We start from the raw sequence: 18,610 nt of genomic DNA, 5'->3' as shown, positions 1-18,610 counted from the left end.
ACAAGTACCAAACACCATCAAATGTGCTCTATTTAGTTTTTTATTATCAATAAATCATCACCACACTAAGTTTGAACACAAACAAGACCAGTCAAAATGTGGCCTCTGCTTAGCTCTGCACTGCATTTTGAATTGTGAGCCATCAGGTCAAATTTAGCAAGAACTCTGCCAGATTGATTTACAACAGGGAGCTGGTATCACGGCACGAAAGAGTATGAAGTTGCTGTTTTTCCAGCAAAAACAGGAGATTAAGTTTTTGCAGTTTTTGCCATGCTAGTGGTTTGGCTGGTGGCAATTTCAGTCTGTTGGTGGGTCCAACTCTTTTGGTCCAAAACTGAAATTTCTCAGAAACTATTGGATGATCTTTTCAAACATCCTTCCGACGCTGGTGATCACCTGACTTTTCCACATGTGCATCTTGCAAATGTTTCTGCCATTGGACGGATTGCTATGAAACTTGGTACAGTCATTGATTTTCCCCTCAGCATGGATTATAATAACTTTGCACAGCCTCACAGAGTCTCATATGCTGAAGGGAGTAGAAGTATGATGCAACAATCTGTTCTCATCCCTCCAACATGAACAAATGTTTAAGCAAAGTCCACATCTGTGCTCCAATACTCAAAGTTCAGCCTTGTCGATGTTTGCATCATGTAGAGAAGAAGCAAAGGCATGTGAAAATATGTGATACTTGGCAGTATTCAAATTTCCTGAATAATACAAGAAGTTCAAAGTTGTAATTGGAGCTCGGTCGAGGATTACAGTGTGCATACCAAATTTCACTTGGCATGAGGGTATGACTTTTTCATCAGGCCCCAGATTCCAACCATATATAAACAAGACTTACACTGCACAGTAATGAGGTCCAGTCAAGACTTCTGCTGTTTCTCGGCAAGCACAGAGGAAGACATGTTTCCTCTGAAAGACCCGTAAGGCTAACGTGACAGGACTGACAGCCATCAAAACATACTGCCCCATACAGCACCCGCAATACGTATTCTAGAAATATAGGGCACAATACAGCCTTATGCTGCCCATTTAGCGCCCACCCATGCTGCTGGTCTCACCTTTGACCTGCTGCGTCCTGAGCGATGGTACTGTTAGCAGCAGCGACGGTGGTGACTGGAGATGGCACGATAAGTGACCTTGTGGAACGCCTGTTTGAAAGAAGAGCCCTGTCATAGAGCACCAGTGGGCCTGTGGGTAATGGCTGCAGTCACATGTGGTGGTGATGATATTTCCAGGCTTTCCGCGGTGGTCTGTGATGACTGTGCATACATATGTGTTTTCTGCAGCAAACAGGAAGCTGCCTCGCTGGTATTCTCATCCTGTTTGCATATTTTTTTTTTTTTATGCGAGGGAAATATTTTCTATTCCTATGCCGCTGTCATTCCTGCTCTCCTACGCGTGGAAAGAGGATATGATTGGGTATTTTCAAATCCCCAAATCCCTTGTTCATATCCAGCTGTCACCAAGTGTCAATTACATGATAAAATGACAGAGAGAAAAAAAGAGAGAGAAAGAAATAGAGATAAAAACAGACAGAGAGAGCTGCAGCATATGTGCTGTGCTGGTATTCTATGCTGAGGGGGTCGATACGAGTCCTGGGATTTCTTCTGCTCATGCTCAGGTTTCGCTGAGTGACCTCTATGAGCACCCACACTCGACTACAGGACACACACTCTCTCTCACACACACACACACTTACAAGCTTAGTCCTCTCCTGCTCCAGACACACAAACACTTTTTATGAGCATCCAAAATCAATACAGCTCATAGCAGGCTAACATGGCACATGCACACTCTTCCCCCTGCCAAGCGCGCTTTAACTTCTACATTTTTCATTAAACTCTGGACACCGCACATGTGAGAACCTCTTTGATCTGAAATTGAAAACACCTCCTGCATCTTTTATTGAAGGGTCTCTGTCCGCTCTGGCCTCAGCAGAGCTTTTCCAAAAGGTGCAGTTCAGTCCTCAGCTGAGTAGATTTGCATTAAATGTGAAGTGTTGAGCGTCTGTTCAAGTGTTTATCCTCGAGACCATGAGAGGGAAAGATTAAAAAAACAGATAAAGGCAGACTTCTTTTCTCTTTATTACCCCACTCATCACTCCTTCTCCTCCCCCATCTCTCTATCTCTTCCCACAGTGGCCCTCAAGTGGCTGGGCTACCGGAGTGGTGGAAGGTGGCCAGTGTGCATTCAGCGCCTTCACCGCTGCAGTATAATTACTCCTGCTAATCAGAGCACTTTACAGCAGCTCCTCTGTTCATCTGCACCCCCTCCTCACTCTCTCCTAACACTCTGCCTCTCTGTCTGCCCTCCCCTCCGCTCTCCCTATTAACCCTCCCTAACAGAAGACAGAGCGCTCACTTGAATAATTTGTAGTATGTGTGTGTGATGGATGAGTGCACGTCAGCCGACAAACACTGAGGAAGATTGAGATAGAGGCCGAGCTGAGACAGAGGGAGAGTGTTTGGTGGCTGATAAAGAGGTCATTGTACATGTGCTGAGCCTGATAGTTGCTCATCTCCACCCTGAACTGGCAGCAGCCAAGACATCAACCTCCGCATGGGACCCTGGGGTTAACTTCACCATAAAGACCTCAATGGCTCATAAAAATTAAATCTTTTTTTTCTGCCCCTATCGTCCACACCCCGCTAATAAACACATCTCCCTGTGCGCACAGCCCCACGCTCATAAAATCCCGGGCTAGTTTTATTCAGTTTCATGAGTGTTTTAAACTCACTGAAGCCAAAATGAAATCGTTAAGGCTCCGCCGCCGCCTTTAAACTACCATTCTGCTCCAGCTGAGGTATGCAGCCTCTGAAGCCCCCATGTTTATCCTTTTGTCTATAGCCAGCCGTGACTTCTGCATCAGCCCAGAGAAAAAAAGTGGGGGAGTTACGATAAAGATGCAGCATACTGTACTTAAGCCCTAGTCGCTCTCTGTGTTGACTAAGTGTTACGTGAAGCAAAGTCCCAGGAGAGCTGTCATCTTGGCTCAGAACAAGAGAGTCCTGAGGTGCGACTGATGCATGTATACATCTACATGGAGGGAAAATTCATTGCACCAAAGAAAGGCATTCACAGTAGAGTAGGATGACTGATAGCAGAGTGTGATAAATGGAAGGCTGTAAGGATTGTAGCCTCTTTGACAAGCTGTATATAAGACCAGTCTGTCTGCACACTCTCACTCACTTTCACACTTTCCATTCACAATTTATTCTATTTGTGAGCTCGTGTTGCATAGCTAATACCATTAGCCAGCCCTGCATTAGCCGGATGATGTATGGCGGAGCTGAGGAAACCTGACTACATCCCAGGAAAGGTCAAGAAATGCATGTAATACAGACACCCATGCTCCACTCCTCTGACTGCTCCCTCCTTTTAGACAGATCCGAATCAATAGCGCAGCTTTAAATAGGCCTCTGCATTATTTCTGTGTTTCTAAGTATGGCACGCACATGTGCTGTATTTTTCTGTCCATGAGATATTTTCTACCATTTCAGTAAACCAATCTCCCCCGTGGGAGGCAGGAATGCCCCGTCATCAGCGCACAGACAGACAGACCAACGCGGACTCTTAATGACCAACAGAAGTTTTTCAAATGCGTCCACATAAGTTGCCCATCAAGGTCCCATCGGACTATTAAAGGGAGTAACCGTGTGTAAATTATGCAACAAATCAATGTGGAGAAACCTGACTATCTGCCATGTCAGTGAAAAGAAAATATCTGCCCAGACAGCCTATGGCCGTGATGGTCCAGTGACTGTGTTTTTTACTTGTAGAATCTCAACTGACCACGTCATGGTCACACCAATTAGTTAAGGAAAAATTTCTGCCCAAATTCATTTAAGAAAAATACACCAAATGAATAAACTAAACTAATAATGATGCTGAGTTACAGAGGTGATATATGTATAAAATTTGTGATGCTAAAAAACAAGGAGAATGACATTTTTAAAAATTAAACAGCAACATGTCTTTGTCCTCATTACTCTATCATCAACAGGACACACAGTCAACGGTTTTCACAGGGACTTCTTCAGTTTGAAAAAGTTCAAATGAAAACTGTTGACAGTGTGGTCTGTGGATTATTCATAGTAACCAGGACATTGTTTCTGGAAAGACACGCAGCTACTGAATAATTTAAATATAATTTTTCAATGCTATGAGCACCACAAATGATATTCCATTTACCACCGGTGAATTGTGGATGCAGACATTTCAGAGGTGGAAGTATCTGCATTGCTAGATACCAGAAGAGGTCATTTGTTGTTGTTTGGGTGAACTGACCCTTTAATATAAGGTCATTTAGGCCATTCTGTAATGTACACAGTCAGACAATGTAAACAGAGTACGAAGAGCAGTAAACCAGTCTTAATATGTACAGGAGCTGTGTGAATAAATCACATGAATCAGCAATTAAGAGGGAAAGATGAATCCAATTAGAATAAAACCAGTTAGAAATTTGACTCACTCACTGTAATCACCTTATTTGGTTAATCCATGACACTTTGGATTAATACCCCTAAAAAACAGAGCAAACATAAAGTAGGACAACCCCTTAAGAGTTTGGGATGGAACGTCCCAGTCTTTGGCCTTGAAGGAAGCCTCAGGGGTCTCCACAGGGTTAATCCTATGAGCGCCAGTATGAAGCTAATGAGGAGCAGCCTGAGGTTCTGCTGGGAATTACAGGCTCAGATCTGAACCAGCCTGCACATTCTCCATCCCCAACAGGCTGCTGAGCTCAGAGGAGTTTTGGTTTTGGCCGGACAGGCCCTCTCCTCGGCTTGCTGTACCGTACCCTGAGGGAAGGAATAATCTTCCAGACTACTCTGTGAGCCTTTCTACCATCTGACAGAATCACTGCAGTGTTACAGCACTTTTCAAAACAGAAGCATAATATGACAGGACTGTAGGAGAACTTTGATGGATAAACTGTGTTTTCAGGACAAGTCATGCCCATCAGAGTGGGCATGGTGCTGCTGTAACACGGGAAATTACACTGAATCATTAATGGAGCTCACAAAGAAAGAGGAAATAGGACAATTTATGAAAACGACTTTTCTTTCCAGGCTTAACTATGATAGAAACCAGACCCACCCAGTAGCACAGAGCTTTCCTGCCTCTGTGGCCTCAGCAAAGGCTACACTCAAAGTGATGACCTCCCTAAGGCCCCGGACTTTGTTCTACATGATCCCATATGACCTTAATGTCATGCAATGGGCAGAAATCAAATAGATGGGGACGTGGTGAGAGCAGAACAGGCGTGCAGGACCCAGTCATGTTGTGCGGTGGGCTGGTGGGCGACAGACATTTGCCCCCCTCATAGAGGAACATTCCTTTGCTTTCTGCACACAGCAACTCAGCCAGAACCCATCTGTCTATCAGAAACAGCTGCCGCATGTGTGCAGTGTATCAGACATCTGGTTGGGGACTTGGTGACTACACCCCAGCAAACAAGCTCTCAGAGAAGATATGAAAGTGTCTTGTCGTGACAGGATTTCTTTTTAGCCAGGCAAGTGGTGTGGCTGCAGGGACAGCAGAATCTGTCAACTGGCCCAGACTGAACCATCTCAGCAACTTCTGAATGGACTGAAATCTGGTACAGATAGAGATGGTGTCCAGATGACAAATCCTAACGACTTTGGGAATCCCCTGACTTTTCCTCTAGTGTGACCATGAGATTGGCATATGTGGTTTTGGGTGCAAATTAGCAAATGCTGTAAAATAAATGGTAAACCTCATACCTGCTAAACACCAACTAGCATGGCTGTTTCTAGGTGTGTTTCTTTTCTCATAAATCCTTCTCTCTCTCATCTTCTTCCACACAGATCCTAACCTACCTACAGATATGCCTACCACCTCTGATATGGGTCCATCTCCATCCTCCTTCACATATTTCCTCCCAGATGGCTCCAACAGCCCGATGCCAGGTGGAGAGACGACCACGTCAAGCGCCGGCTCGCCTCGCTTCCTCGGCCACGGCCTCAACGAAAACCTCATCCCTATCTACTGCTCCATCCTGGCTGCTGTGGTGGTGGGCCTGGTGGCTTATATTGTTTTTAAGAGGTCAGTTGGAGGAAAAGACAGAGATGGAAAAAAAGGTGCTCTGTGGCTAAAGGCATTAGCACAATTGGGTTTTGCACCTCAGCCACAATATAATCTAGGCCAGAGAGGGCGAACAGTGACAGGAATGGTGGGCTGGTGGGTGGTGTTAGACTGACAGATGTTGCCCCGGGCTACAAAATGGCAGGAAGGTGGCGGGTGAAATATTCAGGCCTGCCATGGTCGAAGAGGTTTTGACCCATTTTTGGAGAATCAATCAAATACACCACAATGAGTTTTTTTCTAAAAAAAAAAAAAAAATCACTTAAAGCATTACAGAGGTCGCACACACAAACACATTAGCGAGGACACGCAACCGCACATGCAAGCACTCAGACAGACACATACACGCTCAGGCTAAAACACATTTGAAGCAAGTAAACAAGCTCATTAAAGGCATTGATTGTTTGAAAAGTGCCGACCAGGGGAAATTTGAGTGCCAGATTTATCAGCAGAGTCACGCACGCATCTGGCTAATACTCCTCATGCACTTATCATCATGCATAAACAGACTGCAAATTATGTGAATTTCTTCAACACCCAATATTTTATAAGTAAACACTTAGAGGTGTTAACTGTACTGTACCACTCAATACCTCATGAATATTTTAATCATTGATTTGTGAGTCATTCATCTTCTGAAGAAAAGCAACAGTAGAGAATTATTAGGCTTTTCCATTCTTTCTGAACCTTTCCTGAATATCTTATTGTGGTTTTCTCTTCTATTATTGGGCTATAATACCGTAACTCATCATTCTCACAGCACATATGCAGTTTACAAAATAATGACTTACCACTGAAATTCATAGTAATTTCTGAAACAATGGGTCCTTGATTTCTGATAGAGGTAGACAACAGCAGATTATTTTACACCTCCACTTGGACTTTATAATGTTTGCAGCTCACTTATTTTAAAACTAATCATCCGAAGGCTCTTCAAATGTGCTCTTGATGGCCATATACATTATATTGTTCTAACAGAATGAAGTTAAACCTACATTTTCCTTGGGAAAAGTCAGCATCCTCACATAGATAGACGAGATGGAAATAAAGAAAATACGTTGTTCTTCTATTACAGTGTAGAGCTATGACACCTTTTAAGTCCGTTTGGCTGCTTAGCGCCTTCATTTTATTTTCCAACAGTATGTTCTCACTTTAATGTCACGAGAAAAGGTTTTTAGGATGAGAGCTAAGTGATGTGTTATCCAAGAAGAGTGCAATCGAGGGCAGCTGGGCTTGGTTGTAGATACTTGAAGACGTTTCACAGCTTCTCCAGTTCCTCTGAACCTCAGAACTAAAGACGCCTCTTGGATGTATCCAAGTATCTACAACCGAAGTCCAGTTGCCCTTGGTTCAACCCTTCTTGGATAACCATGACCTGACTGACTGAGAGTCTTCAGACATCTAACTGATGTGTTTAGCAAACGTGGCACTGAGTGTAAACTTCCAATAAAGAAGTAGGACAGAGCTGCTAATATTAGCCTAAATAATAGACTAACAGTATCCCAGACAGGCGTCCACCCACTGGAAAAATACTGCACTGTGTAAATCCTACTCTACTTTTTTAACAGAACACAACACACCAATGTAGTTAGCTAGCTGATGATATACCCCATTGGAAGTAACATTCAGTCACTGTAGGGCATGCTAATGGTTGCAGCTTATACTGGAGCAGACAAACACACAAACTAATCCGTCCCTTACATTTCTGCTCTTGTGTTTTTGGTTTAGGTTTAGGGTCTCTCCAGGAAAAAGCCAAAAAAGCAACAGCTTCATGAAAGCAGACTTGTTTTAATACAGATCAGTGGTCATAGCCACTGTGAAATCAGCATATCTAAAAATCAGACAGGATCATGTAACTGTATTATATCCTCTGACATCATATCCACTTCTCCACAGGTGGAATAGCTGCAAGCAGAACAAGCAGGCAGCTAATAACCGAGCGGCTACAAACAACCAGATGGTGACACCGGAGGGAGAGAAGCTGCACAGCGACAGCGGCATCTCTGTGGACAGTCAGAGTCTGCAGGAGCAGCAGCAGCAACAGCAGCAGCAGCAGCAGCAGGCTCAGGCTGAAGTCCAGACTCAGCCCTCACACTCACACACACAGGAACAGATAGGTGAGCCTGAAACTCACATTTTACCCCCCAATTTTCGCTCTGTCATTATGGATTACTGAATGTAGACTGATGGGTAAATTAAATGTACTAAAAGGGGTCTAAATACTTTCTGAAACCACTGTATAATCATCACAGAAACACTAACTCAAGAGACTGAACACAACCTTCCCTCACACTGTGGTATTCTTGCTGCCAAAGAAAGTCATGATCGATTACATCAAGATAGTCTGGTGGGTTTTTCATCATTGTGCAAGTGTTTTTCCTCAGAGCAAAGACACATTTCTGAGGATTGAGATCAAAACCAATATATCACCAAGCAGCAGAACTAACACCTACCTGCCAAGAGCAGATAGGTGAGGCCAAATCTTACATGCATGCATGATGTATTAAACTCCAGGAATGTAGAGATTGTGATTGTGAGACAGCGCAGTAACGTGCATATGAGGCATGTGCTGAACATTAGACTACTATACCATCAATCTGAAGGTGGAGAAATTCAGTGTTGACAGAAGCTTGACACAGTTTCTACCTTAGTCAGTACATATAAGAAGTGTAAGGTATAGAGAACGCATGTAACTTCATATGTCTGATCTATATTTGCCTTTACTCGCACCACTCCTCTATATCTATATTTGTCTCTGGGGAGTCATGAGGTATTTTGGGTGTAGGTCTGTAGGACAGATTTTGCCACGTAGTCTCACAAGCCAGACGAAATCTAAAAGCTTTTGTAAGATGAACTCAGCAGACTCTGTCTGGCTTGGGGGGGTAAAACCAACATTATGCACTTCACTGATCTATTATAAAGCAATTTACTGAGTGCTTAATTTACTTCTTGCAGTGCAGTGCACTGAGAGAGAAACAAAGAGGGAGTGTTAAGTTTAATATTTTGTGTTATTGTTTACAGAAAACTAAGAATTTATAGTTTGTGCAATTTCCCAATCTCTTGTAATTAATTACATATCTGTATTGTAAGGATAAGTTTGGATTTATTTTAGATATTTTTTATTGTCAACAAATCCCATGAAAAGACCAGAACCAACAATGTGTTAATTAATCTCTAAATACGTTTCAGCTTCCCCACCCTGCCTGTGGGCTTCAGCTCCAAACCCAGTGGTTTCTACTGAATATGTAGACCGATTAAAACAGTGTGATTTCTTGGGGACTACTTTCAGTTTGTGGATTAACACACATTCAGTGTACGGATGAGTATTTATAGCAGCAGTACAGTGTGTGTGGAACTGACACAAAACTGTTGCTGATTGTTTTCAATCATCAATAAGCTCAGATTTTCAGATTTTGACTAATTGGCTAAAACTTGATTTTGGTCTCTTTGTTGGATTAATTGACAATAGATATATCATCAGCATCATCCTGTAAACTGTAGCAATTTTTTTTTGTCAAGTATATTTCAGGCCTTGGTTGCTGTAGATTTTTACTCTCTTTAAATCTTTAAAGGATAACTTTTATTTTAAAACCTGGCTCTTATTTTGTGTGACTTTCAGTGGTGGAAGAAGTATTCAGATCCTTTGCATAAGTCAAAGTACTACATAATAACACAGGCAAACTAACCAAGTGAGACAGTGGTACTGCAGTGACGTGGTGTTCTCCAAAGTAAAATTATTGTTTTTGTCAATGGAGTCTGGTACTGATCTACAAGGATGTTTCTGGTTAAACAAAAAGGATCTTACCCTTTGATAAAAAGCTCTATCTCTGTAGCAATCCTATCCACAATGTTCTCAGACATAGTTATCCCTTAAGTAATTAATAAGTGAGATCTGGGGATTTCACTCACCAACACTGTACAGATACAGTGAATACGAAGCGAACTGAATGGTGAGGAAACTGCACTGAGCGGCTGCAAAAAGAGGATAACCTTTAAACAGCCGACAGGAGAATAAAGGCAAGTGCTGCAGGAGCGAGATGCGACCTCTGTACAACAAAGAGCAGTCTACCTTCCTTCAATACTCAAATAGCACTTACATTAAAGAGATGAAAGTGGTATTCTCACTCGATCTATACACATACACCTGAGAGGCTTTTTACCTCAAGAGGAAGAAGTCTCAAGTTCAGTCATGATCTTGTTATTCATTCATGATTCACTCTTTCTCAGGATTTCATTTTTTCCTTCCTGGGCTTTTTGTGTAAAGCCTAAGAAATGGTGATACAGGGATATAATGTGCTAACAAGCTGCACAGCTGACAAATCCTCCCTCGAACAATCCATGGCACTGTGTCTTGTCTAGGAACCCCATTACATTCTAATGAGGCTTGGGAAAAGCTTATTTTGTTTTTGTGTTTTGTTTGGTTCCCTCTTTCCATTCTTCCACTTGACAAATGCAAAGCCCTCTGCATGTTGAAGAAAGGAAGGAATTTCTTTTGGAGGAACAGCTCGGGATTGGTTCATTGAGAGGATGACTGCCCCGTTAACCCTGCTGCCTCTTTAACTGATTGGCTCATTAGCAGGTGTTATGAGATGGGATCCAGGCTTGGTCTCGCTGCCTTTCAAAATCTGATCCGGCATCAGCGTTTAGCACGTGCTAATTGGCGTTAGCACCGTCTGCGGGGTGCGGAAGCCATTAAAATGGCAGCAAATGCTCTAGTGGTGGTTGGTTCTTCCACGACCAAGTGGGATCTGTTAAAACGTGTGAGGGGCTGAGAATATGAACAATAAATCCATGATAATCGCAGGGGGTTTCCTGTTTCCAACGAACCATATTTTACAAGCGGCTAAAATAATGGGAACACCTCCAGTCAAAACAAGTTAAATAAGCTTTTAAAAAGTGAACCAGAGCAATGAAAATGTCCAGTGTTTTGACTGACAACATTCAGAGAGGGTATTCCCCTGCTTAAGTCTCTGGTGAGGGGTGAGAGCTCCTACATGAGGGGTGTTCATCTCCATTAAAAAGAACCATCTATCTGTGCAGCACTCCCCCCCTCTTTCCCTCTCCAACCTCCTTTGCTGCCTGCTTCCCCCCCTGAATCCTGCATATTGAATGTGTTTAAAATTTAAACAGGACTCTAACCCCTCATGCACTAACTGTGCATCCCTGCCCTGCACTTGACCTCACAGTCTACAGAAAATGGAGTCAACGCAACTGTCGGTCAAAAACCATTTAAAAAGAGGGTCAGGGTCAATGCAAAAATCTGGATTTTGATTATGAAGGGCACAAAATTGTTAGATATTAGAGCTTCACAACCGACTGAAAATCACAGCAGGCACACAGTCCAGAATACAAGCCACACAGATTGTTATTCATGAGAGTAAAACCAGTAGTTTGTCTTCAGCTGAATGCCACAGGCAAGTAATGGCAAAAAATAAGCCTTGTTGAAAACCCATAGGGAGGAGGGTCTTTCTTGCAACACTACAATCAACCATCATCAAGGGGCTGCAGAATAGTTTCATTAAACGTCTGTGATTCTGGACGAAAGCCTGAGGGACCCACAGGGACATTAACAGTACATTCCTCAGTGTGTAACATGATACAGCTGCGAGTTACAGTAATGATGAGCTGAGTCATGTAAGAAATTACTAATGCAGAGTCAGTAATAGAGGAGGGATGCCTCATAGCTGGTTGTCATCCTCCCACATTAGAAGTTTTAATAAACCTCTCGGAGTGGAAGTTTTCCCACCACGGTTATGACCTCATTAGTTTCCCTTATTCATTTACAGATGAGGGAATCCTGATACTCTATCCTCATTTGAGCATGGACAGATTAATCTATGGTTTAAAGGCCCAGGGGCTGTAGGACTCAAGGGTCCAGAGTCTCTGTCTGAAGTGACTCTTACAGCTCTTTTCTGACCAAATAATTTAATAACTACGAACTATGGAGCCACGCAGAACTAAAGTCATGAACTTGGCTATGACTCACTGACTCATAATCTATCCATCTATGGATTTTGGGAGTTTAAATGGCAAAGTAATAAAATGAAAGTGATGAGTAAAATGAGAAACAATATATTTTTTTAATTAGTAAAACAATCTCAATGACTCTTAACTTTTCCCTGGGAGTTGTTTTGATTACCACGAAGCCATTCAATCTCAATCAGCAAATTTCAAAGCTTTGCCATGGCTTAGGGTCCAATCAGGATTGCCTGAATGTGCTGATTAAAAAGGAAAGAAGAAGAAAGCAGTTGGTAACAAAGCTTCACTGCGATCAGGAGTTCACATTTCAGAGTAGACCTGATTGAACTGGTTCACTGAAAGACAGCTTGTATTGATTCCTGGAATGAGGTTGGACTCTATAAAACATCGGACAGCCATGTGGCTATTATTATCACTGCTGCCTCCAGAATGAGGTGCGATGTTGTGGTTAAGAAACAGCTGCACTGAGGTAGAAGTACAGGTGCAAGCCACTGTGCGTATGCCTGAACTTGTGCGCGGTACAGATGGCCGTGCACTGGCCAGCATCAATGTCTCTGCTCTGTGTCACCGATGATTTCCGTCGAGTGCCTGTTTAAACAGGAAGTGAGAGAGAGGAGTGCTGCAGACTGTGGCCATCATTCGACACAGTCAAGAGGCAGATTATGGAAATTTCAGTGTATTTTATGACAGTAAAATATGTGGACAAAGATAGGGTTTTTAGGAAGGGAAGAGGAATGTAAACAGAGAGAGCCTGTGACGTTTTACAAAAGAAAACCCCTCTTCTGAAGCTTTAAAATAAACCCTCTTGTACTACACTTCCCTGGCACAAGGATGCATTGATAAAGACCAGAAAACACCCACCAGACTCATGGGGTCCTCTCAGAAACGCCTCTGCATTCCCGACATGTTTCCATGGCTTCCCTCAATTGACAAACAGGTTAAGAAGTTTGTGGGAAAAGAGAGCATTTGTCTCCCATCTTTCATCGGGCTAATGATTCCAGTTTAACAGGTTTGGATGAGTGAGTGACGCCACAGGGCCCCCTGCAGGGAAAAGAGTGATTATCAGGGGCTTTTCCATGAAGAAGGACTGAGTATATGTGTATTTTGGTGGATATAAAGTCTTTGTGGGGAGAGAATTAAATGAAACTAACTAATGAAGGTGCCCTTAATCAAAGGACTTCCCACTTACTAAAGAGGAGCTGCTCAGTGGGAAACACAAGAAGACTGTGTTGGTACAAATGTGAATATGAATAAGAAAAAGGTTCTTGTTACAAAAATGAACCACTGCTGATTTAAATATCACCACAGATCACCTGTGTGTCTTTCTCCAGAGCCTGACATATTTCTTTTCACTCTTTCCCCTGCAGTGGTGAGGGTGGATGGTGGCCCCCAGCCTGACTCGCCTCCCCCTGAAGTCTGAGGTGGAAGAGGAGGAGGAGGTGGAGGAAGAGGAGGTGTCACAGTTGAAGACAGGGAGAGGAAAGCGGGGGACCTGAACCATGGACCAAAAAGAAAGCAGCGGGGGGAGGCCACACAGAGAATGTAAAACTGGACTCCGATTCGTATCTAAAGTGGCCCGCAGAGCAAAGACTTGACTTGCATGGACCTCCCAGCACCTTTGGGCGACAGTCTGACTCTTCATCCCTGCATATAGAGTCCAACTCTATCTATCTATCAGTGTGCCTGGACACAACCTCTATGGCAATATCAGTCACTATCTGTACCAATGTCACTGCAGATACATTATCGTAGATATGCCAGTGCATCTCCTATTAACTGAGTACTCCAGTATCTAATGTTGACATATGACAATTTTCACTAACTGCCAGCTTTTCCTCTGCCCCTCTCTAAGCTTCCCATTTTCCCTCTAATTCCACGTTCACTTGCCATGAAATGTATGTGCCTAAAAGGTAAATAGGCAGAAAGGTACTCCATTATCTCTTCTCTATTCTCTGTGCATCAAAGTGACCTGGGGCAGCCTTTTTTTTCCTCTCACATTCTCCTCTGTGGCATCCCACTCTCAGATAATCCTCTCTCCGTAGGATTCACTCTATTAGACCCCCGCCGTCATCTGCGATACAAAAAGCAGCAGGGGAGCTGTGAGTCACTCCCAACTTCTTCTGAAGTTTCTTGTTCTTTTATCATTTAACCACAGACGTGTTTCATGGCATGCCGTCTTGTAAAATGTTTGCGTCATTGTTTGAGATTGGCTGCGGCCGACTGATGCAGGTGACTCATATTTGGGAAGAAAGGTCAATTACCGTGTAGCCCGTTCGGTAATCAATCATTTTTCCTCAGTGAGATGCTTCTTCCTGCACTCCACAGCCTCTGTCCCCCCTGTGACACAGACCCTGTCACAGCGCCTTCAGGGTTTGTGTTTCAGTAATTTCATGCTTATAATGTAACACACCCAAATGTTTGTCTCCTGTTTGTGGTGCATTACTTTCATTTTGTGGCTTGAGTTACACGGCTGATTCAGCAGGGTGCCTCCACAGTCCTCTGTGGAGCCTGGATCTGCAACATGAGAGAAACTTCTGCGGATGGTGGGGCTCTGCTGACTCACTGTGATGAGCTGACATGTCTACGGGGGAAGTGAAGCTGTCCCATGAGCAGAAAAAGAAGCTGTGGCGTCATCAGTGACCCAGCATACTGAGCTGCTCATTAAACCGATGCTTTAATGAATTTGGGACTGAAAAAAATGAGCAAAAGGAATCCCATCTATCATAATTTACACTCACTGAGCGGAAAATTGGGACACCCCTCAGAGGCTAACTCTCTTTTTACTACCCGCACCCCCTCCACATTCACACTCTTGCAAATCTTGCGTACAGCTCTGACTGCATTAGAGCCAGATAAACAGTGCTGGGGCGCTAATGCACCGTCACTGGCGCTCACGTCAACACGGGGCCCATTAGAGAGACTTCCTGACAGGCAGGTAGTAATTACCTCAGGGTTTCAGCTTCATTTAGCCTCTGTTCCACTCAGCTCAGCCACCTCTCATCTGGATTAACGCTGCGGACAACAGAGGGGCGACATGGCCGCCTTTGAAGCCTCAACATTACAGATCCCTTATCCACATCCAAGACCGCTGACATTTACTATACCGCCATGGCGATATAAAAGCACTTAGTCCACACTCACTTCTAAGGCTGGGTGACACCTTTTATCACGCAGGACCACTTTTATGTTGCCCCCACCTGCTGCTTGCAGTAACTGTAAAAGCAGTTGACACAGATACATTGTAAAAGAAGTATACTGTAGCTGAGCTTGACTGCGCTACTTTAGCATTCATTCCTACAGGGGCACGTACCTTCTCAGGGTCCCTCTTGTTGTGGTAAAGACTAAAAATTGTCAAGAGATCTGTAGAGGATTTCTGTAAACAATCTGTAGATGATTCTGTAGATGTATGATAGAGTAGGTAGGTACACAGGTATAAAGCAGCTGTTAGGTTCAAAATTGAGACGCTAATGAATTTAAAGGAATTTAAATGGATAGTTTGATGTTAATGCGTTTATTTGCTTCCTTGCTGAGAGTTAGATGAGAAGATTGATACCACTCTCATGTCTGTACTGTACATATAAAGCTCCTGCCAGCAGCTGGTTAGCTTAGCTTAGCTTAGCATAAAGACTGGAAACAGGGGGAAACAGCTAGCCTTTCTCTGTCCAAAGGTAACAAAATCTGCATACCAGCAAATCTAAAGTTCAAAAATAAACATGTTATATCTTGTTTGTTTAAGACAAAAACTAAAATGTAAAACGCGAGTTCATATGCCGCAGCGTAACCCGTAGACGAGTTGTATCGATTGTCTCATCTAACTCTAAGAAAGCAGTACACAAACTATTCCTTCAAAGGAGATGTAAGCTGTGTTTCCTTGTCAGTAGAGCTTATAGAGTTCAGTGAGCAATAGTTAGATAAGAAATGTCAGTCAGAGAGTGGAAGACAAAGAAAGTGAGTCATTATATCCTGTGTGGTGCTGCACGCATGGGTCACATGGTCACCTCAAGACAATTAAACTTTCTCGTCTCTTCACATGTGATTCATTCTTTATCACTGCAGCGATATGAATGGAGACAAATAAAACTGCTGTATTTTGCTCTCAGCTCCTGAGCATGTGGTGTGGACATGTGACCACACACACACTCACACACAACTACAGTGGATGATTCACTCCTCTATTGAGAGAGCCGGTATGATTCATCCTGATCCTAGCTGTGGCAGTGGCATTAAAGCAGGCACTGCTACAGTAAGAGTGACCGGTGTTGATTTAAAGGGAAAAAAAGCCCAACATACTCCTCGTCTCCCTCTGCCTCTGAGACTCAATCAGCCCTCCAGCAGCGCACTCATCTACCAACTTCTTCTCCCTCTCTAGCAGCTTGTGAAGTGAGACACACAATGTAAGAATGTACAACCCCAACATAAAACAGAGAAATATGCAAGACACATTCAAGGATAAGGTTTAAGTTTGCCCTCATTCTGTTGTTGTGAATTGTTTTTGTCTTTACACTTTCCTGTTTGTTTATATTATGACTAGTATTACACTTTTGGGGATCAGTATTTTTTCTAACTGATATGTTATTTTGTAGCACTTATTAGATGTAATATGAATGCACTCAAAGAGTGTACCACAGTTCAAGTGCCTGTGTACAGTGTCGGGTCTTTAAGTTCAGATGTTTGATTATATTTTTGACATTTTTTTTCCACTTATTTTATGTTTTTATGTGGATTTCGTTGATATTTTGAGAGCTAATGAAGGTTTTTAGTTAATAGAAGTCAAAGCTACAGATGAACCATGGAGACGCAAACAAACTGTATAAACCTGGCACCAATATAGAGACACTTACAGTACAAATAGGTTGCCAATGAACTCATACTGTATGTTAACATGCTATAAATACTGGCGACTAAAAGGGTCATGTAGCATTATGAAAACATATACATGTCACCTGAGACTTCTACTCTAAAACTCACTTATGCTATTAGTCAATAGAACTCAGCTCTACTGTGCAGATGTTTTGCATGTACAGTAAGTTTCATCATGTACCTCCATTTCAGAGGCGACAGGACATGTAATGTGCAGTAACACAAAACCTATGGGGAGGTGCACTGTGATTCTCTGTGATATTATTACAACAGACTCGATACAGGTAGATCAGGACCTGCTCCCGAAGAAGCTGAATGTCACCTGTACTTACCTACTAATGTAAAATGCATTGTGTAAATGTGAATTTCTTAGAGTTGATACAAGATACAGAAATACACTATAAAATGTACAAAAACAAAAATGTGTGCAAATGTAATGAACATCTATAATACAATAAACAGAGATGTCATTGCATAACGTGTCCTGTTGTATCTAAACAGGTGGTGGTGATGATTACAAACACAGAGGAATCTGATGTTTAAAGCTTTATAAGTTGGTCTGGGATAAATGCTAAAAGATGAACCCATGGTTTGTCTGTGTATTGTTGGAACTGCTAGTGGTAGCCTCATATTTATGGTACATCTATTCCTTTATTCAATGTTGGGATTAGGATCAATACATGTAGACATCACACGACAGACAGAGAAACCTCAGTGAGCTTGTACTCTGATAATAACAAACAGAAATATTCAAATTATTCCCAAAGCTGACTTTATAAACCTCAAAATCTCTTGAGGAAATGGGCTTAAATGAAAGAAATGTAGTATTTTTCCCTCTTCACAGAAACACCCAAAAGCATTTGTGTAAATGACTTCAAGCAAATGAAAATAAAATGCTGAAACCAGAAAGTATGGAGTGAGAGACCAAGCAGCCAAACCACAGTCAAAAGCAGGACCATATGGACCCAGAGTGTGGTTCCCTGCAGTCTTATCACCACTTAAACATTCAGGGGTCCAGCGGGGGTTTCTCCCTGCTACGTGTCAGAGATGAATCCTCGCTGATAAATCCTCCTCAGAAACAGACATGACAGAAGTGGAGGATGTGAGGGAAGGAAAGTCACCAAATACTGTACAAATGTCTGTAGTTGCTGCAATTTTGGGGGAAAACGGCACAGTTTCAACAACAGAACTTCAGACTTAACTTGAATGATTTTCTAGACAAGTATGTCCAGAAAAACAACACACAAACAAGCAGTGCAAAATGTTTCAGTGCAGTTTTCCCCCCTCCTCTGCTGGTTTCTATACAAGTGCCTGAATGCAGCAAACCAGACAGAGATGGCGGTGACAGATAGACTGCAGAATTTTAATTTCATCAGCAGGGAGCACTTATATGGAGACACTAATCAAACTACATTTTTCTCTCTGTCAAGATTAATCAAGACTGCAAGTCAGCTGAAATGGCAGAAAAAAGAAGTCTTAAATAGATAAAAGGAGACAGACATGCCTATTGTAGAAAAAGCTCAGGGCGATAAAACTGAAACACGACTACGTCACAGACTCAAAAAGAAACATGCAGTCACCTTCAGCTATAAGACGATGACTGTCTGCACTGCTGTTCTGGTGCTCCCTTGTTTATAGATGCTTTTATTAGTAATTC

The 18,610-nt window shown here is 42.7% G+C and overlaps 1 protein-coding gene across 1 annotated transcript in view; it reads left to right on the top strand.

Annotated features, from left to right (window-relative positions):
• Window positions 1–17,431, top strand: part of ngfra (nerve growth factor receptor a (TNFR superfamily, member 16)) — a 30,573-nt gene extending 13,142 nt beyond the window's left edge. The window contains 3 exon segments of the mRNA XM_018672231.2: window positions 5,838–6,075; window positions 8,011–8,231; window positions 13,461–17,431. Of these exon segments, the coding sequence (XP_018527747.1) occupies window positions 5,838–6,075; window positions 8,011–8,231; window positions 13,461–13,513 (512 nt within the window). The 3' untranslated portion in view covers window positions 13,514–17,431.
• Window positions 17,432–18,610: the final 1,179 nt, after the last annotated feature.

Source organism: Lates calcarifer, linkage group LG11 (genome assembly GCF_001640805.2).
Source record: "Lates calcarifer isolate ASB-BC8 linkage group LG11, TLL_Latcal_v3, whole genome shotgun sequence".
NCBI classification, from domain to species: Eukaryota; Metazoa; Chordata; class Actinopteri; family Centropomidae; genus Lates; species Lates calcarifer.
The sequence above is the reverse complement of the archived record's forward strand: the minus strand, read 5'-3'. Positions and strand labels throughout refer to the sequence as shown.